Source organism: Zonotrichia albicollis, chromosome 19 (assembly GCF_047830755.1).
Source record: "Zonotrichia albicollis isolate bZonAlb1 chromosome 19, bZonAlb1.hap1, whole genome shotgun sequence".
Taxonomy (NCBI): Eukaryota; Metazoa; Chordata; class Aves; order Passeriformes; family Passerellidae; genus Zonotrichia; species Zonotrichia albicollis.
This window is the reverse complement of record NC_133837.1, coordinates 9,748,688-9,775,440: the sequence shown is the minus strand read 5'-3', so window position 1 is coordinate 9,775,440 and position 26,753 is coordinate 9,748,688. Positions and strand designations below refer to the sequence as shown.

At 42.5% G+C, this 26,753-nt stretch overlaps 2 protein-coding genes across 2 annotated transcripts; both read right to left on the bottom strand.

The window, feature by feature from the left end:
- Positions 1 to 22: 22 nt before the first annotated feature.
- ADAP2 (ArfGAP with dual PH domains 2) lies at positions 23 to 8,580 on the bottom strand. The gene is made up of 10 exons (XM_074554793.1): positions 8,262 to 8,580; positions 7,061 to 7,191; positions 6,296 to 6,387; positions 6,089 to 6,174; positions 5,641 to 5,750; positions 4,863 to 5,009; positions 4,056 to 4,139; positions 3,594 to 3,656; positions 2,293 to 2,370; positions 23 to 1,732 (listed from the first exon to the last, which is right to left on the bottom strand). Exons 1-10 carry the CDS (start codon positions 8,350 to 8,352, stop codon positions 1,523 to 1,525), a joined length of 1,092 nt encoding a protein of 363 aa, XP_074410894.1. The 5' UTR covers positions 8,353 to 8,580; the 3' UTR covers positions 23 to 1,522.
- Positions 8,581 to 9,424: 844 nt separating this feature from the next.
- Positions 9,425 to 26,709, bottom strand: ATAD5 (ATPase family AAA domain containing 5). The gene is made up of 23 exons (XM_074555174.1): positions 26,387 to 26,709; positions 23,730 to 25,507; positions 23,301 to 23,388; positions 22,443 to 22,607; positions 22,124 to 22,262; positions 21,580 to 21,664; positions 20,936 to 21,117; positions 20,350 to 20,507; positions 19,932 to 20,085; positions 19,412 to 19,705; positions 19,145 to 19,241; positions 18,535 to 18,617; positions 18,300 to 18,445; positions 18,028 to 18,178; positions 17,391 to 17,561; positions 17,090 to 17,205; positions 16,913 to 17,006; positions 16,618 to 16,682; positions 15,545 to 15,725; positions 14,683 to 14,870; positions 13,564 to 14,396; positions 12,281 to 12,445; positions 9,425 to 12,090 (listed from the first exon to the last, which is right to left on the bottom strand). Exons 1-23 carry the CDS (start codon positions 26,456 to 26,458, stop codon positions 12,012 to 12,014), a joined length of 5,484 nt encoding a protein of 1,827 aa, XP_074411275.1. The 5' UTR covers positions 26,459 to 26,709; the 3' UTR covers positions 9,425 to 12,011.
- Between the last annotated feature and the right edge of the window lie 44 nt (positions 26,710 to 26,753).

The following is a 26,753-nucleotide window of genomic DNA, read 5'->3' as shown; positions in this document are numbered from 1 at the left end:
GCTCTGCCCTGCCCGGCTCTGCCCTGCCCGGCTCTGCCCCGCTTTGCTCTGCCCCGCTTTGCTCTGCCCTGCCCGGCTCTGCCCCGCTCGGCTCTGCTCTATTCTCCTCTGCCCTTCTCACGTGCCTTGGTCGCACGGTTTGGGCTGCCGGTGGAAATGGACTGTGACGCAGAACTCTCTAGAGCCTGGCCTTCGCTTTCATTGACTGTCCAAAAAAGTCCCCGTTATCTGCACTATTTCATTTCCGCCGTGAATTTCCCGATTTTGTAATAGCGAGAGTTGCTGACATGGGCAGTCTGGTGACCCAGCCGGGAGAGCAGTGGCACAGCACAGCACAGTGCAGACATTGTCTGACTGAAGTCCGGGCTACTGGAGGGACCAAACCCTTCTGAGGTCATCCCAAGCTACTCAGGTCATCTCAAAATAACAATTAACAATGAAGACTGGCATTGTGCCTCGTACAACTCAAAAGCTGCTCTCTGTTGATTTCAGGAGCTGCAGGATTAGACTGTTTAATAGAATTGCTGAACCACCATGTGAGCTAGAACGAATGAGGTTGTGTGGGGCAGAGCCTGGAACACAGGGAAGTTCATGGGAGCATACCAATACATAAAACTGCTGCACATTACTCAGAGCTGGACAATGAGCTGGCTGAGAAAGGCAGAATGATGAACCAATTCAATTCCTTTGCACTACTGGGCGAGTGGGGCTGGGGGAGAAAGAAGAATTAGTGTCACTAATTCCTGCAAATATTGGCACTTCCCATTTCTGTAGAAAAAGAACTATTTAGAGTATCTTAAGACCAGCTGGCAATTGTCAGCAGAAGGTGGAAGCCTCACCAGAAACTTGGTCTGCAAGACTTCCGCTTGATTTGCAAAATCAGGCTATCTGTAAAGAAGAATTAAATGTGTGAATTATTTGCTGCTTGGTAGAATCTCAGACATTGTCTTGAGGCATGGAACACTCAGTGCTCTGTGTCAGCCAGGGCAATCTCCATCAGCTCCTGCACACAGTGGTACCTGATGAGAAGGCTCCCCTCCAACACTGAACATCAGTCCTCATTCACGGAGTGTTTGCGAGCAAGTCACTGAAGAAAATACTTTTAAAACTTGCTTCTGCCTTTCAATGTTCAGTTTAATCAAGCTCATTAAGCTTCATCAGTTCCTGGGTGAGCCAGATCAATGTATGTTCTTCCTTTACTCTTGACACATTCACTGAGGCACTGTGTGGGTTTGTGCTTTGGAAAAAAATCATTGGATGTTGGATTTGCCACTCACATAAAAGCCAAACAGTAGAGACTGCTGAAAACAAGGAGCTAGAAGAATCTGTGTGATTCCATTACAGGACTGGTTCCATTACAGTATCCTCCACAACTTAAACTTGGCTTGTTTATTTATTGTGCCAGAAATGTAGTGCTGTAAGAAACATTTATCCCGCTCTGCTGACAACAACCCTGTTCCTGTGTGGCCAGAAGCTGCAGCTAGGTGGAATGCAGCTGCCTGCCTGCTCCTCCCTGTGGACATCAGAGCTGGGTGATGACTCCATTCAAGGCATCCATCCACTCCTTCTGCTGCCTGTCATTGTCACAGATAAACACAAACTCTCTCACTGGCGTGACCAGAGTGATCACTGGCTTCTTCTTCTTCACCCAGACTTTCTGGGGCAAATCATCTCGTACTTCATATCCCTCATCCTTCCTTCCAATGGAAACCTGGCCCTGTGCAAATGCATCCTGGGAAGGAGGCAGAAAACAGCCATTAGCCAGCAGAGAGTGGAGCTCCAGCAGACACTGCCCTGTCCTTGACATGGAACAGGATCTGGGGATGCATGGAGGGGAACGATGACACACTGGTGACACCAGCATAGAACACACAAAGGGGATTTTGCACTCACAGGCATTCTAAGGAGGAGAAGACAGGTCCCACCCTCACAGAGCTGGTTGGTGGGTGTTCAGAAGGGACAGGAAAGGACATTCCCATGGCTAAAGCAGGACATTGGGGCTGTCAGCTGGAATATTGCTCATCTTGGCTAAGGTTACAGGCACAGGGGCACTAGGGCTGGGGGAGAGGGGGCCTAGCAGCAGTTACTTTTAAAAGATCTTTCTCACAGCCACTGTACAGGCCAGAGTTCCCAACCAGCTCAGCTTCAGAGACATCCTTTGGCAAGGGAGATGGGCTCTCGAGGCTGGGCCTGCTCCAGCCTGGCAGAGCCACTGGAAAAGGTGGATGAGAACAGACCCTTCCCCCCACCTGCTTCATGAAGGGGCTGTGGAACAAAGAACACTCCTCTTACCAGTGGATTTTTAAAGTACAGCAGGTTCCTTTCCTGAGAATCCAAGCAGAACCAGCGTACCTTAAAGGCCTCCTTCTGCTGCAAGGAAATGGTAGAAATTCTTTAAAGACCCAAGTGTCAAAGCAGACTTCAGTCTATTCAAATCCCAGGACCACTTAAATGACTTGGAGCTGGAGTTCAGTTTCCTTCATCCCTGCAACTGATAACAGGACTGCTGTGTGTGTGCAGCCCTCAGCTCTCTCTTCTCCCTGGGCTCAAAATACAGATTCACACTCAATGATAATCCTTTGGGCAGGGAAGTAATCAAATTAACAGGATTAAGGAAGTTGCATTAAATGGATTGAAAGCACTGTAGAGAACAACCCTTGAGTGGTGATAGTGAAGAGAGTGAGCAATCAATTCCAACAATCTGATCAGGGAGGCTGTCCCTGGAATTTTGGGTGTACAATACTAGTTGGGTTTTTTTAGGTGCTAATTCCATCAGCTACACTTACCTGACCATTCCTGAGCTATTAATTGCTCCAGGCTGAACTGAAGAGGCCTCTTCTAGGACTCAACTCAGTTTAAGCAGAGTTTAGGCCTCAGGAGAAAAACACAAAATCTTTCATCCTGTGTGCAAATACCTGCAGAAGAGGTGTTGGAACACTGGCACCAAAGCTGGGCCAAAACCCAGCATATTCAGTATCAGCACTGCACTGCTGAACTTTATAACAGGACCTGGCTCATGGTTCACTCAGAGGAGAGCAAGGCCAGAAGTGGCTGTGTTCAAACAAGACCTCACATCTTTATCTCCTCCTTCAGCAGTGCCCAAAACCCTGCTCTTCTGTTCCAGGAGTACTGGCCCAAACACTTCCCACAATAAAACAAACCAAACTATTGGCTTCACTGTAGGGAAATTTGCTCAAATGACACTTTGCTGCTCTAAGTAGATGTGACTTAAGTGCAATGGACTCTTAAGTGAAACAGAGAAGTGGGGGAGGTCAGCACATCATGTTCTGCTGTAGCAGGAGCTGCAGTTAGCAGATATAACAATCCCTGTGGTGTTGTGTAATAGCACTTTGCATGTCCATTGACAGCTAATCCACCTTGCTTATTCTTCAAGGATTCTTCTTCCCAATCTTATTTTCCACACAAAATAAAACGTGGTCCCAAAGAACACGGCAGGTTTGAATATGGTTTCTTTTATCAACCCAGGAAGCAGAGAGTCACTGAGCAAATAATTTACAAGTCAAGATCATTGAACTACCAAATATTCTCTATCTGGAATGATCCTGTTGGTGTAATGCCAAATGTGCACTTACTTTTGGTCCTGTTTTCTCCATATATCCTTCTTTGACAAAATTTCTTGTGATCCTGGGTATGAGCTAGGAGAACACAAACACAAAAAAAGTCTGTGTCTGTCCCAACCAAAACCAGGACAGGCTGTCTCATTCAAGATTGCACTTCTGCTCTGTTTTTGTGAAAGTTAATCACCATCAATTGTGGCTTTTGGGGTCTGGGATTTTTTTGGCCGCTTGATAAAGGGAAGTCTGAAGTAAGAAGGAACGTAACATTTTTTTTACAGATTACACTTGTGTAAGAATCACATAGAGACTTTAAGGCATTAAATGCCTGTTATTCAGTGTGGCTTTTCCTTCTACCTCTTCTGTCCATTCCCTGCACCCAAGTGCTGCTTTTTAAGCACCTGAGTGTCAGAAGAAGTGAGAAAATGTCTTCCCATGCTATATTTGGCTAGACTGCTTCAAGCCCTATTGAGTTCTCACCTCAGGCTCAGGGAGATTTGGGAAGGTTGTTCTGAGATAATGGTAACGTGCTGCCCGAATAGCATTGAACCAGTCAACAATCTCCTGGGGAAACAGCAAACACAGACACAAACATCACAAGAAGAGTAAGAGCACCGCTTCTCCAAAATGCCTTTCTCCTTCCTTGTGACCTCTTTGTAAAGAGGTACTTTCTCCCCAAGGGGCAGAGAGGGTCAGTGATTTGCCCCAGACACCTGAAAAACATTGACCCTTGAAAATAATTTAAGAATGCCCTTCCTGGGAGGTCCAAGACATGCTCAGCATGGACAGTCACCCAAGTCTGTATACACAGGCTTTTTCAGTTGATTCAGTTATGGGTGGTTTAAAAACCTCTACCTGGAAAGACACAAGAACTCTGGTGAAGGAACAAACAGAAGTCTAACAATATCTATAGGGATACGTTTTAAAATTATCATTGTTGGCTTGGAAATAATGTAGAACAATATTCTTTATGCGTGCCAAGAATTTAACCATGAAATTGTAAAAAAAACCCACATAAAACCATGAGGCAGTTACCTTACAGAGATTTACATCCATGCACCACTTCAGACTATCCAAAGGGTGAGGTTGAATATATGCCCCAACAGAAAAGGAGCAGGATGCTACAGTTAGATGCTACAGCTACAGGTATCAAATTCTGCAACTTGCTATATTCTACAAGTCTTAGTGACCCCAACTAAAACCAGATCTTGCAGACACAGTAACTCTTCCAAAATACAGATCCAACATCTAAGCATCTGCTTACTCCAGAATCTCCATTATATTCACCTTTCCACTTTCGTGATAGACAAAAAGGTTCCTTGTTTGACCATCTGTGATGTATGTGATCTGCAGCCCATGATTGTGTCCTATTTTCTCCACCTGGAACATTGCATTCAGAGTCTCAACGCTGATAACGGCTTTTGGAACTTTGGACTGTGAAATGAAAAGCATCACTTTATTAAAGTGCTCTCAGGGAATGTACTGCAGGACAGATCAGCTGTATGAGACCAAACCCCTACTGAGAAAAAAGCAGACACCCTGAAATACCTGAAACATAAAGCCTTAACTGCATGCAACATAAAACCACTTAGATTCCTCCACAAATGCTGGATCACTACTGAAGAGGGCTGGGTGTGCACTGCAAGGGACAGGGATATCTCCAGTCTCCCAGTCAGAGAACAGTTAGCTCCAGTCTCTCACAGAAAGGAGTCATGAGAGAACCCTGCTGCAGGAGCAGATGAGAGGATATTTTGGTAATATAAGAGGTAACAACTGCCAGCAGATCTCTTCTTTGTCTTCCTATTCAACTGCCAGCACCCATTTCCTTTGTTCACTAAGAAGGAGGAGGCTGCAAGGCTGAGATAAGGGAAGAGAAAAAGAACCAAATCCAAAATTGCCCAATATACCACATATATTAAGGGAGAAACTTGTCCACTCCTCTAAGTACAGGCTGGCCACAAAACTAGAAACAAGGCTACTTGTGCTGGGTTTTGCCCACAAAGAGCAAGGTCTGAGGGTGGGTGTAGACCTGCTACCTATGGCCAGCTCTGGCTGAAGAACTCACTTCTTTGGTGTAGTACTTCATCAGCCCTTCCTTTGCTGACAGGAGAAACTGCCTCTTCTGGAACTGTCTGCGTCCCTTCCCAAGCTTCCAGAGGCATCCTTCACGGCTGCCTGCAGAGCAGACACAAAAGTGTCAGACAAGGGTGGCACAAGGGCAGGACTGTTTAGCTAAGGGTGATATGGCACAGTTTCAAGTCTCTTCTCCATCTGAGAATTTTCCCCTCATGAAAAAATAAGTGGAAGAAATAGAGAACAGTAAGATCTGAACATACCCTTGCACTTGTGAAAGTGCCTTTTCTTAGGAGTTTCTTCTCAAAGCTAGACTCAAAGCAGTGACTGCACATCCAGCAGTTCAAATGTGACAAGCCAACCACAGAGATCTCCAAGGCTGCCAACAGAACATTGTGCTGTTGGCCTTGAGGCTGAGACCTCCCTGACAATCCTTTTACCTGCAGAACAGGGATCGTGGCAGACTCCAGTGTCAAGAAATTCCCCACGCTCATATTTAGCTCTAATCCACTGCTGTCTTAAAACCCTGAAAGAGGAAAACATGGATAAAGATGATCAGTCTCTACTGTAGCTTCAGCAGCCAGCCAGGGAGACCTGAAAGGGAAGCAAATGCAAAGGCTGCAGCAGTGAATACACCATCAACTTACATGCAGTCGTGGGACTTGGGGATGTAATAGTACGGAGGGAGCTTTGCCTCATATTTAGCTTTGGCCCAGAGATTTCCGTGATTCCTCATAAACTGAAACACAAAATAAATTACAGTTAGGTGTGCCACTGCAAATCAACACCAAGTCATAAACATAGAATGAGACTTGTATCAAAGGGAGTGCTGCACTTTTTTCTGAGTCCTGCCATAACTCTCAGAGTGTATTTACATACATTTATCAATTCCCTCTGGCACTACAGTTTGCTGGTTTTAGGTGGATGCACCTTTTTCAGTATTTACAGTTCTGAACCATTTGTGAAGAAATACAAACTGTGGTTGCTGATGAAAAGAACAAAAGAAAATTAGGAGAAAATTTTATATGATCTCCCCATTCCTTCATCTCCTCCCACTTATTAACTGTGATTGTGCTATTAACACAATTCAACTGGATGCTGAGAGGCTGAACCAAAATTTAAGAAGGGTATGTTGCTTTCTTAATTGAACATACTGCCAGGAAATATCTGTGGGTTTCTAAGCCACAGGAAGAAGTTACTGTGTATACAAAAATACACACCACAGACTGTTAGGAACGTGGTCACCTAGCAGTGACCTATCAGTGTAATGCGATCGTGGAGGTCATAAAAATCCCCCTAAAGTAACCCATGCATTGACACGGCTCTGTTGCACTGTCCATGGTGGATGGCACAGGAATTACATGGCAGAGAAGGTTATGCAGTGCAGAGAATTATTACTTTTTCCTCTATACCTCTATTAAATTGCTCTCCCAGAAGTCAAGCCGAAGGGATTTGACTCTGCTGATTTCAGGAAGATTGCGATGAATTCCAGAGCAATTCAAACAAATGAATATTCCAAGTTTGTAAGAAGCCCACTCTGGATCTAGATAAAAACACAAACAATCAATTAATACACAGGAAAAGGCACATCCACTGGCAAGGATGAAAACTCTCATCTGATGCACAGTCCAGGCTTCACACCTAGTAAACACCTCGAATCCTACCCCACTGTTTAAGGCTGTCACTTCACTGTGTTCAGGGGAACAATACCTGCTTTCTCCAATGAACGATGTGGCCCCTGCGTTTGTACACTCCTTAACTGCCTATCTGCTTTAAAATGAAGGTGACTCCGCGGGCAGATGAGTGGTGATGGAAAAGCTCAGCTAATGATTAGTTCTGCATGAAAAGCTGCTGTTGCTGAACTAACAGCGGCAGGTAGGTGCCGACAGTGCGCACTGTGAAGAGTACAACGGAGTACAACCCCGACAGCGCGGTGTCCGTGCCCGCGAAGGCTCCGGCTCCTGCCGGCTGCTACATCCCCTGCAGCAGCCTTGACAGGCGCATCCGTACAGGCACTGAGTGTTCTGGCAGGACCATTTCCTTGGATTGCGCCACCGCCCACTTCTCTCTATCACGCTAAACAGAAGCAACTCGACGCCTCCTTCAGCTCCCGCTGGCTCCCGCCTGACCCACCCGAACGGGCACCGGCGCCAGCGCGGCGCGGAGGCTCCGCCGGGTTTTCCGCGCTTTTCCTGCCCCAACCCTTGGGCGCAGACATTCCCCGAGCTGAAAATCAGCCCACGCACCCTCCTGCTCCTGCAGCCTCGTGCCCTGTCCACAGATAACCCGGGGAAGCGCCGGGTGCTGAGGTCGTTTCCCGCTCCCTGCTGCGGTTCCCCGGCCCCGCGGGGCTCCCGAGCGCCGCGTCCCGGAGCGGGCAGCGCCGCGTCCCGGAGCGGGCAGCGCCGCGTCCCGGAGCGGGCAGCGCCGCGGGACCGACCGCAGCCGCCCTGCGGGACACGGAGCGAGCACGGAGCGAGCGGCCCCAGCTGCGGACCGGGCCGGTCGGCGCCCACACGGCGCCACGGCCCGAGGGGGCGGTCGGCCCCTCGTCACGGCCGCTGTCTCTGCTCTCTGGGAGCCGAGGGGCGCTGCCCGGCGGAGCCGCCTCACCTGGGTCCCCGCAGTCGGCGCAGCGATCGTTACCGGTCCCGGCCGCCCTCTGCAACTCCAGCAGCAGCGCCTTGTTGTGGTCGTAGTCCATTGCCCGCGGTGCCCGGCGCGGAGGCTGCGGGAGGCTCGGCCCAGCCGGCAAATGAGGAACCGGAGCGGCCCGGGACGCCCCGTCCCCTCCCGTGTCCCCGGGCGCCCCCTCCCGCCGGCGGCTCGGGGAGCGCGGCCCCTCCGGCCCGGCCCGAGGGCACCTGCCCACTGTCCCTGTCCCGGCCCGGTCCCGGTCCCCCGGCACCTGCCCACTGTCCCTGTCCCGGCCCGAGGGCACCTGCCCACTGTCCCTGTCCCGGCCCGTTCCCCCGGCACCTGCCCACTGTCCCGGTCCCGGTCCCCCGGCACGGGGGCACCTGCCCACTGTCCCGGTCTCGGCCCGGTCCCCCGGCACCTGCCCACTGTCCCTGTCCCGGCCCGGGGGCACCTGCCCACTGTCCCGGTCCCGGCCCGGGGGCACCTGCCCACTGTCCCTGTCCCGGCCCGGTCCCCCGCAGCTTTCCCGCAGAGTCGGAGGTTCTGCGCTGACATCCATTCCTAAGGGGCCCGTGTCCAGGGGGGCTCGTCCGCGCCCTCCAGGTTTGCCTCAGCCCCAGCTCTCTGTAAAAGTTTACAAAGCGTGCTGGGGAACAGAAGGGCAGCGGCGCCCCAGACACGGACCGAAAAAGCGCCGGTACCGCCGGAGCAGGCGAGCCCCGCTCTCCCAGCGCTGCTCTGCTCCCACAGGCTCTGGGGGAGCTCGGTGACACCAAGCAGGGCCAGAAAAACTCTGCCCACGCAGCTCAACACAGAGACAATACAGCATTTCAACCCGACTGAAAATGTTCCTCTTCCATGATAAAGCAAATGCCAAAAAGTCGTGCCTTAATATTCTGTTTATCTAAGACAAAATACAAATATTCTATTTATCTAAGACAAAAGACAAAGAGAAAAATTCGAGACAAAGATTTTCAAGATGGTCAATTAATTCAGAAAAAGATTGAGGTATTTAAATATTTTTCTAGTTTCAGGTTAAATTTTATTTGCATTGCTATGGTGCAGTAGTATACACAATGCTTCTTTAGTGAAGTTTATCTACAATCTTGTAAAAACACTGTAATTTTGTAGATGACGAAACACTACACTAGACATGTATTAACAGTTCCAAGTACTGAAACCTTTTTTTCCATCTTCCAGGTACTAAATAGTATTATGCCTTTTATTTATTTGTAACTATTGTGAAGTTATGAAATACAGAGCAGCAGAATATCTGAAAAAGCTGTCCAGCTACTCACATAGAATCTCTTTTCAGCATTCTCCCTCTAGGAACTGTTGCATACTGGAATGAAAACGTGGATTTAATTTTCCCCAGGTAATCTTGCAAGCCATAGGACCAAAGCTTTTGGCTAGCTTAATTTTTGTAGAGTCCTTACAACTCCTGTGGAATAAAAGGAACATTTTGTATGACATTTGGGGAGTAGTTATTTACATATATATATTTCACAAAGCCTTAAGATTGTCTTGCTCTTGAATGGGTCCTTCCCTCCTCCAACTTCTATTCTGCAGTAGCATTAACACAGTCTAAGCCTTTGGCTCATTCTTACAACCATAACTGCTTTTTTCTATATTATTCATGGGATGGTAGAATAATGTCACCTAATTTACATTCTGGAAAGCAATATTGGAATGACAGTAAAGAGAAAAAAAAGCTTGAAACTTGGTTGAGATTTCCCCAAGAAGAACAAAGTTGTTGGTTTTGGTTTAAAGTTGCTGTATGCCTACTGTGCTTGAATGGAAGAGTCATTGTGAAACTCCAGGGTTGTTTTTACTTCTGATTTCAAGACACAGAAGTTAGCTGGAGGGGCAGTACATAAAGGACTAACCACGTCCCAAACTATTACAGGAAAATGTTTTGCATCAAAAGTAGGCAAATTTCACAGTACTGGAATGGAGTTTGTGAAACATTTCCTTCTAAGCAGAGTTAGTCAAAACCAGCCCCAGGTCCCTCTTCCTCAAGCCCATCCCTCCTGGAAACTTGTTTTATTCTACCTTACAAAAGATGCTCACTCACACCTGATGCATAAAAATCCAAAGGTGCTAATTTATCAGAACTCAAATTATCACACATGGATTATCCTTCATTCAGAGCCTGAGGTGATTTCATGTGGTAAATATCTGGTCAAGAAGGGAAATATTTGAATTCCACCTTACCTTGTGGACACCACAGCAGATTCTGTAAACAACTTTTAAGGCAGTTATTAACACCAGAGCTGACTTCAAAAGAAGGTAAATTGTCTCTCACTGCTTTCTAACTTGGGTCTTTCAAATTATCCCTGATTTCCCAAAATACTGCTTTATAGGACTTGTTTCTGGTTTATGGAGGTCCTCACTGTAATCTAGTTAGACTGATAGTGGCCTTAGAAAGCAGAGAACAGATACACTTTTACTTTATTATTTTAAAAAATTTAAAATGTTATTTATTTTTACAAATCATACAGGAGAAGCATAGACTGTTGATACAAAAAATCAAGCCATGAAGATTTTAACAGCCACCACTGTTTTTTTGATAATTCCGGGCAATGGAAAGAGTAAACTATAAAGATGATTTACAATGCAGAAGTTTAAAATAATTTACTGTTTCCATAAATATTTCTAATTCCTGAACATCTTTAACACATGGAAAATGTAAGGTGAGACCAGAACCAGGAAATGCCTTCCTTGTTTTTACTGAGGTAAGTGGAGCACCACTGCATGGCAGCAGTCTGACTCAGTTTGAGGAACAGGAACAGTCCAACTGCAAAGAAAAGGCAGAAAAGTACATGGCTGAACTAATTCCAGTTTTAAAATACTTTAAAATATATGTTTCAGGACTTTTACCTTCCATGCAATAGAAACATTGAGATTGCAGCAAAGTCTCAAAAATTTATTGTTGTATAAAAACAGATTCAATTACAAATAATCAGGCTGAAGTCTTGTCAAATACAAAAAAAAAAGCTTAAGAATGGAACACAATATACAAGACTAGAAGTAGTTAAATATTCCTGTACCCAAAGTAATGCTGGGATAATTGCTATTTACAAAATCTTGCCTAAATCTCTTGAGACCATGTTGAGCTACAGTAATAATTTCTCCACCTTTTTAGGAGATTAACATGCAGATCTGACAGCTGTGAACAATGAAAGGAATGTATACAGATATATGTACATTGAGGCAGAGTGCTTTGTAAGGACTTTGCTCCCTGTGGTCAAAGCTGCTTTCAGTCATTTAGACTCTGGAGGATTTGTTGCACCCTCTCTGTGCCCCCTCCCACCTGGAGTTATTTATCACTTTAACTGCAAATTCAGAAACAAACTTGTTTGAACAAACAGTCTCCTCAGAAAACAGCAAGTTTGCTGTGGAAGCTGGGACAAGTGGTTGTTACAAAAGGACTTCTTGCTATGTGATCCACAAATTGGAGAGGAAGAGAGCAACAAGTCCCCACTGAATAGTTTTGCATTTAATATTATGAATGCCCTCACTGGACAAGCACCAAACAAACCCACATTTCAGCTGTGGACAGCACTATAATGACAATAGATATATACATTATTTTAAATAATTATAAAAATTTAATATACAAATGGCTCTGAATGTACAATAATGTGGTAATTAAAAAACCCCCAAACAATCTATGGTGAGAATACCACCATTAGGCACAAAGTATTTCTGGAGTTGGCAATTTTAAGGGAAGTCCAAAGACAGACCATTTATCGTTTGTCTGGGTATTTCAAGATGAATCCCTTCAAGATAATGCAAGAACCTATTAAAAAAAAGTAAAAAAGATTGTTAAAGGAACAAAGTTACTTCCAAATATAAGGCAACACTTTTATTATTTTGCGAGACAAATGTCCACCTTCCTTGCCTAGAATTATTTGACAAAATATTTTATGAAAATCCTTAACTACCTTCTATAATTAAATGTAGCAAGATTTAGGAAAACTCAAATTTACCTTCTTTTAGTCTTCCCTTGCTCTTTAAGCTTCTCAGACCTACAGATACTGCGGAGAGTGGGGAGGTATTCGAGGGTACTGGCTTGCTTATTGCCCAGGTTTAAAGGACTTCTGGAAAATACAGTTTTGATGACAGCCAGCCTCTTCTGTGCTTTTTTGTGAGTGCTAAAACAGAGAACGAAGCTTTATTGTTTCTTATTCAAGAATGCACAACGATGATCTTATTTCTTTAGGATCAAAGCCCCTGGTTTAAAACTCCATTAATTGGTATCCAGAAGTGCATCCCAATGGATCAGATATCTGCAGCTTCTAATTGTGTGCTGCTCACACAGCATCACAAAGCTGCACCTGGACAGGAACATCAGGGCCAGCAGTTTGTTTGGCCAAAGCTCTTGTCTTAATCAGGGGTCTGATGTGGTGAGCTCTTCAGTCTAGAAATGCATGTGAGGTTCAGTACAACCACAACTGAAAGCATCTGCGGTCTTCAGAAATAAATATTCTGGTATTTGCCAGAATATCAGTGTCAGGTCCAGTGTCTAACCCATGACATAAATCTGGTCACAGCATGCATGGTCAGATGCATTCTGCCATTGCTCCTCTGGGTACTGATTTACAGAAGGAAGGCTCTGAGCCATTTTCCTGTTCAGACCCCTGAATGAGCTTTAAATACCCATTGTGCCAGTTTTACCTGTGATGACTTGCTTGTGTTAAAAACAATGTTTAAATACCCATTGTGCCAGTTTTACCTGTGATGACTTGCTTGTGTTAAAAACAATGTTTCATGGACATACTTGATAGCATGCTCTGGGCTTTCACAAAGGTTATTCTTTGTTAGCATAATTTACTACAAAGAATTTACTTTGGATTCTGTTAGGTCTCCATCAAGCAACACCTACCAACACACTTAACTTGAGTTCAGTATGAGCAGGTGACATTTGGTAGTTGCAGAATCCCATCTCTCTTGAAAAAGCCATTCCTTTATGGTTCTATTATTCTTTTGGGGGAGGTGGTGTTGTTTGTCCATTTTTTAAATAACTCCACTAAGGTTAGCATTCCTTAACAACATTAGAGTCAGGCTGTTCAAGAAACATCACTTTTTGCAGTTTGACAAGAAGTTAATTTAAGGTTGTAAAAGCACAATGAACAATACATTGCAGTGTTTTCAGGCAGTGTCAGAGTGGTATGAATGTGTATACATCAAATCTGAAACAGTCCTGCACCCTGGGAAATGCTCTGCTTGACAAATAACTGCATTACACTCCAAAATATTAACAAAGCCTTACCTTGAATCAGCTGCCTGACTGAAGGATATGCAGTTCCTGGTGTCTGAGAAAGGCAGAGTAAGTCCCTTCAGCTGATCACTTTCAGGTGTTTTACTGGTAGTTGAAAAGGATTCCAAATTTTGTGAAATATTAACAGAACTTTTAGTGAAGCTGAGTGCTTCAATAGCTGCCTTTATTTCACTACAGCTCTGGGAACTCCACCAATCAGTATTTTCTATACTGAACTCATCACAAAGACCATTTCTGATTTTGGCAGTTGTCCAATGAAAATCTTCACTTTTAGAAAACTCCAGTGGCTCCCTGGTGGTGGTGTTTACACAGCAATCCAGGAAGGACATGTTTTCCACAAACTCAGTCAGTGAATTCAGACACTGAAAAACAACTGCAGACCTTCTTTCATTTACTGAGGTTTTAGTTTTAACTTCTTTTTGTTCTTTATGCACCAACAACTTTGATTCCTTTTTATTCACTTCAACACATGATTTAGGACTGTCTGATGGCAAAGTTATGAATTCAGCTGAATAGTTCAGCTCAGAATCAAATAAGTCACTATCATCCAATAGCTCAAGCCTTTTCTGAGCCTTTGTCTTTTTAGACCTTTTTCCAGGGCTACTCTTCCTAGAGCAAGAACTGTTAGTAGATCTGTCTTTTGAGGAAACTACAGTAGTCCTCTCAAGTATAGACTTTGAGGCTTCAGACTGGTTTGACAGAACTTGCATTGGTAAGGGAAGAATAAGTTCAAGATTGCTATACACAAAATCCACATGCTTCATCTGGAATTCTGTGAGAAGCTGCATCAATTTATTCCATTCCTCCATAGTTGTGATTTTGTGCTGTAAAATAATAACATGAAAGCTTTATCAGCATATTAAAATTAATTTCTTAAAAATAAAATGCTCTTATAGAAAATCTCACACTCCTGGCTTAGTGCTTATGAAGTCAGGGACTGTTTTGCTTGTAGACCACCCCAGTTCAGATTGTACCTAACCAGAGAATTCTCTAATTTCTGCAACAAACCTTTTCAGAGATTTGCTTCTAAGATGATGCCATTCCTGGTGATGGTTGCACTCAATTATCTGGCAATCATTCAAAGTATTACCAAGTCAGTTACAAAAGTACCTTTAAAAATGTAAACAAATCTTCTGAAGGCAAGAGGATGTTCTTAAGGCCAAGCAACGTCTCTACACAGCCTGTATCACATTTTGGAAACTCCTGAAGATGTGAATCATCAGCTTGAGAAAAATCCACCTTGGAATCCTTAGACTTTGCAGGATGAATGACATTATCTGCCTTCCTTGTCTCTTCTCCTGCACAGAGATAACAGGATTTACTTGAAAGGGAACAACTGCATGATTAAATTGATTTTCCACCTCTTTGCCTCAATTCCTGGCACAAAGGATGCTGTGTCACCTTTTGCTGTGGTGCTGGAGGAACAGAGCAGCTGAAATGAGACATCCCCACGCCCACATCACTGCTGTCAGCGTTACCAACCTGCTCTCCTGCTTCCCAGGCAGCCTTTGAAGGAGGCTGTGTCTCACTTGTCTCTCCCTCACACCCCTAAACTCCTCCTGAATCCTTTGGGATCAAGTCCCCACCCCTGCCTGCTTGCCAGCTGTGCCACTTTTATCCCTTTTTCAGCTCTGCTTCTTCTAGGTGGATTGCCTAGCAGCTATATGGATGAAGAACTGCAAACTGAGGAAAATTACCACTGATTCCATTCTTTGCCTGGTTTTGCTACTCACGCCATGAAAGGGAGATAGTTAATTACCATAAGGACAGGCAATAAACCCCTCAAAATTAAGTTCTTTATGCATTAATACAAGGCTTTGAAGTAGCTAAAAATAGCAGAAGCATTCCCCTCCAAATTTAGGAGTCTTACAAGAAGTTACCATTTATTCATACATGTCTAAGAATGCTTCTATTTAGTCAAATTCATATGAACAGATGGATATTTTTTAAAGATGAAATTAAAACAACATACCTTGAGGTGCCAAATGCTTCTCTTTCAAGCATCCACCTCCACTTCTAACCCAGAACTGTAGGCACAGGACACTTTGTCTGAGATCACAGTTGTTTGTGGCCAGGAGAGCAGCCAAGTCCTTCACATCTGTCCTCAGGTTCTCAGCCAGGCACAGAGCCTGGAGGAAGCTCACAGAGTTCATCTAAACGAGAGTCACACACAGACCACTGAAACAACTCCTCAGTCACACTGCACCAAGTCACACAAGAGCAAATTATTCTATTTATGCTTGTGATACATTTTGCCTTTTAATACAGCAGATTGATTTATTAAATTAGATTACAGTTAGATTAAAACCTGGAAGGAAAAGCAAGCTACCCAATCTATGCAGCCTATGTCGGAGAATGAAGTTCAATTTAGAAATAATTAAAAGCAAACACACAAACCTATTCTGCTTGTGGTCCTGAGGCTACCTACACCTTGCTTCTTATCACCAGTGATCAGCTTTTACTGAACTATATTCATTTTGAAGGTTTTTCTTGCATTCTTTCTTTTAACTCTGTTGCCTAGAAGTACAACAGGTTTTCTGTTTCACATTAAGAAATTTCCCCTTCTCAATAATTAGGTCCTTCAGATTCTCATTTATTTAGGTTTTTTACCTAATACATAGCTGCAAATAAAACTATTTGCTACACAGAACACTAGTGTTTGTATTAAAGGAACAACCCATAATACTTCTAAAATAACTGCTATAGTTTTTAATGAATGAACCAGCTTCAGATCAGAGCTATCAGATATTTATCTAAATACATTCTACAAACTAAATTAATTGATTAAATGATGTTCCTAATGTAATTCTCAGTACTACTAAATTGTTTGGAAAATAAATCTTCCATGCCAGTAAAACAGCTCCTACACGAAAAGACAAATACATCCTACACACCCTTACATAAACCAAAAATGTGTCTGTCTCTGATCAAACAAGTATGTTACAACAGAAATATAGAAACCTACCCCAAGATTTAAATTTCAAACTGAAATCAGCTGACAATTACTTGCTAAGGGTGTACCTGCATTTCCAGACACAAACTTACCAAGGAAGGGGTTTTAAAGTTGATCTCTTCAAAATAGCCATCAAACATTAAACTGAATGTTGGATCTATAAAGAGAGATCAGTGAACTGTCACGACATTATGTCAAACCTAGTTATTTTCTTTATCAATTAGAGCAGCCAGTACCTTTATTCAAACACTCAAATACTTGCTTTACAGTCTCCACTCATTTAATTTTGCATTTAGGAGCAGTACTCAACCATCACCATTTACAGCCTCTAATTAGAAGTGGCTCTTCTGTCTGTAAAGCCTAATTACTGTCACAAACCCCACTCACCATTGGTGGTAAGAATCACAGGTCTCTTTGCAGTTGCCATGAATGTCTTTATTGCACTTAGAAATCCTGCATCTTCATCAAATATTATATCCACCTACAGAAACAAACATAGCATCAACAGCTTGAGCAGCAGTTACAGGCTGTGAACAGTCACAGAACATTTCACGTGAATTTTACCTCTTCAAAAAGAATGAGAGAAGTTGCACTTTTCCTGTTGTGTTCTCCTCCTTCTTCTTTGTTTATTGATGTAATTTGAGTATCTTTCTTTACTTCCAGTGAATTCTGAGTATTTCCTGCAGATGGATGAATAATTGAGCAGGGAGGAGGAGTGAAACCATGAATGCTTTCCAGATATTGGCTTCAAAAATCCCTCATGTATCAAATGCTTAGAGAATCTGTTCTTTTCCCCACACAGCTCCATACATGGTGTAGCATTTCCACCTCCAAAGGTAATTCATTATTAAAAAGGAACACCTACCTCCAGTTTTCTCTTCAGATGTTGCTTCTCCATCAGCATCTTTACGTTTGGCAGAAATTTTGAAGTAGTTTGCAAGCGTTTTGGAGGGCAAGCTTCGTTTTAATCCTGCTCCTTTGGGTGACAGTGGTGGTTTTCTTGGAGAAATGACTTTCTTAGGAGAATACATTTTTTCTGCAAGGTATGTTTTATATTAAATTTCATCTGGAGATATAATGTCAAACTGATATTTCTCAGACAAATTTCAAGTAAAACCCATTTTTTATCTATGGTAAATACAGGTTTACTCTGCTGAGTTTTTGCTTGTTTTCCTTTTCTCTTGTTATAGGAAAAGCTTTCTGTTCAACTTTCTATTCAAATGCCCCAGCACTTGCTCCACCACTGCAGAAATAACGTAACCAAGAGTCAGTATTTTAATAAAGTATTATTCATTTATAATTTCATTTGGTCTGTAGTTGTGTCAACCAACAGACCAGTTCTTACTATTATGGCCAGGTAAGCTAAATCTGCTCTTTCTAAAAACAACTGATATCTAAAATTTGTTTTGGGAATTCAGTCTTTAACAAACTTCTCCCCTCTGTAAAACCCATCCCATAATTCAGACCAAACAAAGAACCCCAGATAAGAACACAACACTTACTTGGTGACTTGGTAGTGCTACAACTGTTAAAAAAGCAAGGTTTGTGTGCATTCACACCTTTTTTGTCCACTTGATGAGACTGAGTAGCTTCTTTCAGCTGAGACAAAATCTGTCTCCCACTACGCTGGCAAGAGGCATTGACTTCAAATATCTGCAATGGTATTTCATTTACAAAAAGAAAGAAAATGAAATTGTAAATATCTTGTATTACAAATGCTTTTGTATCATGAGCTATAAATAAGAAAAATGCACTAAGAAAGAAGTGCACAAACCTTAAACCCAAGCTCCTGAGCACAAGCATACACTGCAGCAGTTTTCCCCACTCCTGGTGGGCCAGTTATCAGAACTGTATTGCAAAGGGTCGTCTCTTCCTCAAGATCAGATTTACTATCTTTAAAGTCAAGGCTGCTTAAAGAATCTGTAGAATTATTAAAAAGAAAAGAAAGGATTACTGTTATTTTTTGCCACCTTTCAACAAAAGAGAAGCTATATTAATTCTATCAGTACCTTCTAGCTCTTTGTCCTCCTTTTCCCTTTTCTGATTTCGTTTTTCTTCCAAATCAGCTCTCTTTTTCCATTCTTTTAACCAACTATAAAGGAAAGAATGAAAACAAGAATAAAAATTGCTGGTGAATTAAGTGAACCAAATCAAGATGGAACAGAACATAAATCTAGAGGACATCAGCCACTTGTTACCCCACAGAAATCTATCAAGTCCTTTCAGATAAAAGCAAAGAAACGTTCAGGATTTGATTCTTTTGTAGAAAAGGTTCCCTTTCTCATTCTACATTCTGTGAGCTGACCAGTATAAAAACAAGTCATTTGGTGAACTATTTATTCACTCATAATTCAGAGCTGTTTTGTCAGATGGATCTTTCAATTCTGTGTAAGAGCCACACCAGTGACTTAAGCACACACAGAAAATTGAACTGCAAGCACAGAGTGTTAGGTGGAATTTAGTGCTGAATTCCTGTGAAAAGCAGAAAGTACAGCAAGATCATGATCAGGATGCTTGTAGGGAAGTACAGACAAGGACTGCTCTCTCAGTACTTGAGCATTGTCAAGTAACATGAAGTTTTGAGTTATTTTAGGAGTGATCCATGTTCCAACTTCTCACCTGTGTAGCCTTTCAATTTCTTTCTTGTTCCCTACAAGTTCACTGGAATCTTGAGGCTGATATTTTTCTGTCCAGAGCATGTCTTCCTTTTCCACACCTACAGAAAAAATATTGTCCATTTTTAAAGTTCTTCATGCAATAAACTCGATCACATCTAGCAGAGTATCAGGACTAGATTGGATTTTTGCATCACAGTGGAAAGCTGACATAGATCACACACACCTTTCCTCAATGGAAAGATTAAAATGAGACAGGAAATGCACTGACCTGAAGGTGCACTTGGATCTGACAAACAACCCCTGCCTTCTGTCACACTATCTGGTTTCTGGGTCTTGTTTTTTCCCAAGTGTGTGGCTTGTCCTGTCTCTGCCTGTTTTTCTCCAGATATGGGAGGAATAAGGCTCCTGGAAACTCTTGATTTCATCTCAGTCTCTGTACCCTCCAGTTGTTTTCTTCTTTTTGATCTGCGTTCTTCTGTTTCTTTCCTTTTCCTCTTTGTTTCCTTCCAATTGTCAGGATGTTTCTCAGTCACCTCAAGATTTGCAGTGCCATCTCTGCTTTCTAAGAAAAAAAAAAAAGGCATCAATTTAAAATTTCAGGCCATGTCCACTACTACTGTACATTTGCTTAAGCTGTATTTGAAGAATTTGTTCAAAACAATCTAAAATGTGAGGATCAATGTATTTCCAACAGCATTATTCCTTCAGTTATATTTTTTTTTAATTTTCAGCTGTTTTTTAATGCCAGAGAAAGTGAAGGTGATTTTCTCTCAACATAGATTCTTAACCTTGTGTGCTGTTTTCCAAAGCCAACTGCTGTGTTTGCTTTTTCAGGAACCTGGAGTAGTATTTTCTCACTGGAAACTGAGGATTAGAAGCCACAATCTCATCGAGCAAATCCTTCTTGAATGCATCAGGAAAAGCTGGTCGGTGGCCTGAAAGCTGGAATACACACACAAATTACTCAAAAACTTTACACAGAATGCTTTGCATAATTTACACTGGAAATATCTTGCTAAATTCAGAGATTAACAGAAACTGATGAGAACTGTCTAATGGTAAGATGCAAAATGGGTAACTCACACACAGGGAAATTAAAAAAAAAACCCCAACAAACTACAGGACTGAAACAAATTCAAACAACAGGATTTATTAAAAACATAACTCCAAACAAATATCAAAACAATTTGAATTTTAAGTACTCACCACAGGTGCAGAACAATTTCCTGTTCGTTTTGAATTCACAGTGGAAAATTCACCAAGTGAGAGAGTGATTTTTGTGATGTTGGTGACCTCAGTACTCAGTTCCCTCAGCTTAGTTAATAGAGGACATGATGGTGATTGCAATTTCCACATTGGAGAACCTACAAAAGAACCCCCAGCAAAAACAAAACAAGAGTTAAGGAAAAGAAATGGGCTGGTCTTCTATCTTCTGTAAAGTCTTTTGCATTTGTCAGAAGGAAATGGTTTCTACCCAAATCAGTCCAACACAATCTTTATTCTCCAAATTGGAACTTAACAGACCAACTTTTTTGACTAAATATTAAGAATTTTGCATCCTCACCCATGCACATATAGTCTACTTTAGCATCAACTTAATTTGTAAATTTTGTATTCAAAAACATCTCAGTGGAAGCTTCAAGTTTTGTTCTCTTACTCAGACACAAAACAAGAGGAAACTCCCACCTACTATTCCAGTCCTAAGCTGTTCACATTTTTTCTTTTCTGCACAAATTCCTCAGAAATGATTATGCACATTTGAACAAAACCCAAAAGTTTAACACAAGCTTACAGTCATCCTTCTGCTGCACATGGACAACAGGCTTAAAAGAGGAGCTTGCAAGGGAGTATGCTTCCATGGCTGCTGCCTTCTTTGCAATCTGCCTTTTCAGAGACTCTGGCAATCCACTCCTCAGGAATTCACGTTTTGCTCTGAATGGATCACCATCTTGGGAATTTTCAGATGCATCTTGGCTTTAATGAAAACAGAAAAGAAAAAGAAAGGAAAGAAGATAGAATTAGTAGAACTTCCAGCTATGCAAGATTGAATTTAATGACATTCTCTTCCAAATGAGTTGAAAATAGTCTATCAAAACTGCTGAAATTAATTTTAATGAGGTTAGTTTGAAATTAATGCTGTGTTAAAAAATTTAATCTAAAAAAAGTTCTCTTTGGTTTTGTGTTTTCATATGCAATCTGGGATTTCTTTTTAATCAGTCACCAACTACATTTCCAGACATCCAATATGGTTCTAAAATGGTTGAGGAATTCTCCAAGAAACCCTAAAATTTTGCAAGTGGATTAAAATATTAATCAGTATAAAAGTAATGAATATTTATAGCACATTTCAGTGAGTGTATTTAAATCTGTAAAATGAGAGAATGTTAAAATAACCTTGGAACGTATTTTGATTTTTAAGCACTTTTGACAACTGACCTGCTTTCATCAAAGATCACAATTGGTTCACCTGCAGAGTTTGGAGCATTTCTGCCTAGGCAGGAAGGTTGACATCCCAGTTTCCCTTTAAAAAGATAAAAAACCTATTATTAGATCAGCACTGATACAAGATTCTAACCTTGCTTCTGTGTTCACTACCTGTATGTTCCATTTAACATCATCAGGGAATCTCCTTTTCTTAAGGGAAAGTTGAGTATTTTAACAAAACTCATTATAGCTTTGTTTCTAATTATTTCCTCAGTACAGATGCTATTTTCTAACATTGGGGGAAAAAAGGAGACACAACAATACATGGTATATGTTGACAATTTTTCAAATAAACAGTTTTCCTGAATGAAGAAAAAGCAAAACAACACATGTACTATTAATTCATATAAAAAGGGAAGGTATATTTTGGAATATTATACAAGATAAATCAGAAGATGAATATACTGCAAAGGCAGCTTTATGAAATAAAGTTACAATAGTCAATAATAAAAATGTCTCTGTAATAAAAAACAAAGACATTCAGTGTGTTTATTACCATTGGAGTTCTTTGCAACCTTCAAGGTTTTAGGCTTCTTCCCCAAAACATCATTTAAGCTCCGAAGTTTCTTTTCCTTCCCACTCTGCTCTGCAGCAGTGACACTGTCCACGTTTGAACCCAGAATTATTACTGATTCCTAGAGGGAAAGCAAATCAAGTAAGAAAGGAAACCCAGCTTCTCCTCCTTTATTAACAACACACTGCAGATATCTACCTTGGCTTGCAAACATTTCTTGTGAAGAACCAAGCAGGAATCATTTGTGTTGCTTATATCAATAACAAATATATAAAAATATCCCCCCAAAGTACATCCTTACATCACTTTCTTCCAATTTCTTCTTCTCAGCCAGAGCTCGCTGTCGAGACGAGCGCCTGACAGGAGCTGCTGAGTCCTCACTCCCTTTGGATCTGTTCTGCTGGATGGCCTTTGCTTTTTCAATCAGCTGCTTTGCTTTAGATCTGTTCTTAGAAGTGGAGCTTATCTGTTAACAAAGAACAAAAAAACGGAAATAGCAATTAATAGCACTCTTCACTAAGTACTTTGCATGCAAATAGAATTGTTCACTTTCATAGAAATAGGTAATTGTTGCAAAATTTCATTGGTTTAAAAAGAAATAATTGAAAGAACAAGCAAACCAAGATGATATCACAGTTCTCCAAAAGGAGTGAAAGCCCTGTAAGATCCACAGTTTTTTCATGGAACTGATATGGGCAGTTCCATGAAAAATTTGGAACTGTGAAAAAATTTGGAACATGAAAAAATTGGAACAAGAGACATTCTTGAGTCTCAGCTGTTCTGCTGTGCCCAAACACTACCACAAATCACTGGGTCATTTAGGCTGGGAAAAACCTCTGAGATCATCAAGTCCAACCTCTGGCTAATCATTACCTTGTCAAATAAACCATGGCACTAAATGCCACATCATTTCTGTGTCCCATCCTGAGAACCTGCAGCTCAGGAACATGCTATTTTATGGAATTTTTCTGTCATGAAAGGTGGATTTTTACTAATAAAACATGTTTTAAGATCTGAAATTTCATCATAAATCAGAGTATATTCCCTTTCCATAGGGCAGCTGGGAAGTGTCATATTGTATGACACAATACTGAATACACCACAATTATACCCATACAGGAAATGACAAAATACTGACACCAATTGTTCCATAAATTACCTTTGAGTTTTTGGAGTGAGACTCTTCATTTTTCACTGCTTCAGCTTTATTTGATTTTGTAGCTGCTCTGATACGTGTAAACCTCATTCTAATTGAGGAAAAAATATTATTAAATTATTACTGGATAATGAATGGAAATGTTACTCTCAATTTAATTTTCAAAAGCCTTTAAAAATACAGTGCTGTAAACAGAAGTAATCCCCCAACTGGAGGATGAGTTTTTTTTGTTGTTTGGTTGGGGGTTTTTGGATGTCTCAGTACAAACACATTTATAGTCAGCTTTGATTCCTCTCTATTTTTACCCACTATGATCAGTATCCATGCAACTTTGAGAATATTGATATTATAAATTAATTATTTATGTCTTATTTTCAAATACTTGCATACAATTAATGGGCAAAAAGGCAGAATATACTCTAAAAGGTTTACCTTATTGGGCTGCTGCCATCAAAGGGCACAGTGATCACCTCAGCTCTGTACATGCTGCTTTTCTGGCAGGATTGTCTGTGTGCTTTTGGGGTGGAAGTCTCTAATGGGCAGGCACTTAATTCATCTGCAGAACAGGCACTTTTAGCCTTGGGCTTTTTAGGTGTAACATTTGTTGATGTTTTGGTTTTCTGTTGCCTTAAACTCCTCCTTAACTCATTCCCTTCTGGGCTTGATAAAATTATTACATCTAAGGTGTTTTCCACGGTAACAACATTAGCACCTGAATCCTCTTCTCCAATATAAGTGCTGGTGTTTGAGACATCATTTTCCTTAGTTTCTGAAGCCTTCTTTCTTCTCTTTCCTTCTTTCTGAACCTTGTTAGATTTCCTGGGTTTAGCTTTATTGCTTTTAGGTTTAGAATGTGTACATTTGTCCACCAAATCTTCTGGTGCCCCGCTTTCTAATCCCTTTTTTGAAGGAACAACATCTTCAGATCCCTCTTTTTCTTTTGAGGACTTGGCAGCAGTTTGCTTTTGCTTTCCAGGTGCCTTTTTAACTCCACTTTTTGTTCCATCTGCTGTTGGCTGTCTAAAAGCTTTCATGAACTGATGCTTCTCTTCCTGGGTACATTTTGGCCTCAGAGAATCTGCCCCTCCAGTCTCCAGTACAGCCAGCTCCAATTCTTCCTCCTCAATAACGACGTTGGATTTTCTTTTCTGAGTCACCTGCTCAGTTTGCTCACTGTCCAAGGGGGCTGGGCTGCTTTCTCTTTTCCCTACACGTCCTTTCTGCTTCAAAAAAATGGAAGCTATTTTCCTAGAGCCTTTCTGCTCCTTATTTGAGGGAGGTAGTCTGGGGGGAATGGAATGAACTTGTGCAAGCACAGTCACTGTTCTGAGTGGCAGCTGCTGGGATTCCTCACACTTTTCTGGGTCACTAACACCATCACTTTTGTCCATTTGATTTGCAGCACCACAAGTGTCCATTGCTGGCTTTGTGTCTTCAACATTATTTTCTCCCTGACTTCTCAAGAAGTCCTCAAATGACACTGTTATTATGCAATTATTTACCTGGGATGTCCCATCATCCATATGAACCTCAAAACTGGAATCACCAATAGCAGCATCACACTCTGCTACTGTATTTGCCTTCTCCTCAGTTTCCTTTTTATATGTTTCATTAATCTGGTTTTCTGATAAAGAGCTTTCAGACAAATCAGTATTTACTTTGTGCTTCCTTTTCCTTGATTTTTTTAACCTATTTTTTGATCCATTTGTTTCACAACCAAAGTTTTTTGCATTTTTTCTGGAGGGGATAATGTTTGGGAAGTTCTCTCTTTGATCATTATCTTCTGCTAATTCTTCTGTACATTTTTTGTCCACTAGAGTACAAGAAGCAATAAAGTCATTACTGTCTTGTTGCAGTCCTGTAGTTACTCTGCTGTCATCACTACTAATTTCTATTTCAAGGTCATTCTCAGATTCTTTCATTTCTTTTGGCATATTACTTAAATTGCCTTTCTTCCCTTTTCTCTTCCGCTTTAAAGATGGCTTGAAAGATGATTTACACTCTTTCTCATCAGCGTCCAACAGTGTTTTATTTTCTCCAGCTCCTACTGGCAATGCAGCATTCTCAGTTGCAGATGTCTTTTTAAAATAATCCAAGATATTGTTGGATTTTGGTGATGACAATGCCTTGTCCACTGGTTTTGCTAGTGGTGAAAAATACCTTGTGATTGTTTCTGCAGAAGCATCTTCCTCTCGCCGCTTCTTGCATGGCTGTAAAAGGTAAAACACGAATCTCAGTTTTAAAAAACTTAAGATGACTTATATAGAATTTTTTCAGAAGACAAAAATTAATGTTAATGTGCTCAGACTGGGCATGCATCAACTAAATCTCCATGTTTTCAAGGGCCATCTAAGCCTGAAATATTCTGTCCTTTCAGATAAATAAAAATCCTGTTCTGAAGCATTGAGATGGTCAAAACTGAACAGGATCACAGGGTCTTCAGAACAGCTCTGCAGATATTTCACAATACTGGAAGTCTGAAAGTCTGGGTGAATTCCAATGGTCAACCTTGAGATGCTCCCCAGAGCATCTGTGGAGTATTTAAGAGGGAATTCCAACATCTCTATCCTACCGTAAATATCTGACACAGCTTAGGAAGACAGTGTACCTTTAAGAGTACTTGAAGAAAATGAACACAACAGAATTTTTATCTCGTATAATGATTCAAACCATGAAACAACATTTACTTCTACAGCTCCAAGAAAGACTTTGGCTCATAAAGACTTTCATAACTCCCGGTTTACCAGAAACTGAACTCCTCGGAAATGAAACCCTCCGAAGCGGAAAACGCCTCTTCCCAAAGCCCCTCGAACGCGTTCAATGACAGCCGGGCCCGCGGGGCCGCGCCAAGCGTCAGCAGCGCCCGGGAGCCCGGGCCGGGGGCGGGCGGCCCCTCACAGCTCCCGGTACACCGGACGGGCCGTGCCAGGGCGGGACGGCAAAGGGGAGAACGCCAAAGCGGGGCGAAGGCCAAAGGGGCGAATGACAAAGGGGGGCGAACGCCAAAGAAGAGAACGCCAAAGGGGCGCCCCCGCCAGCCGCGACCGCTCTCTCTGCCCTCACAGCGCGACCCCGGCCCGCGTCCCCACCTGAACGTCTCCGTCGTTCCCGGGGAGGACGGGAGAGGCGGCCGCCGCGGCCACGGCGACCCTGCCCACCATGCCCCGGCTGCTGCGGGCGCGGAGCCCTCCCGGCTCGCTCGGGGCGGGGGGAGCGCGGAGCCCTCGGCCCCGGGCGCTGCCTCAGGGGCGGGGGGCGCGCGCGGCCGCCATGGCCCCGATGGCGCCGCCTGACGGGCGCGCGCGCCGGGCGGGCGGTAAAAGCGCGCGCGGGACCAGATTCGGATCCTCCGCGCGGAAAACGGGGGGCGGGGCCTCGCTTCGCTCCCACGTGACCAGCGCCCACTGACCAATAGCCGCCCGTTGTTCCGGTCACATGACACGGACGAACCGGCGC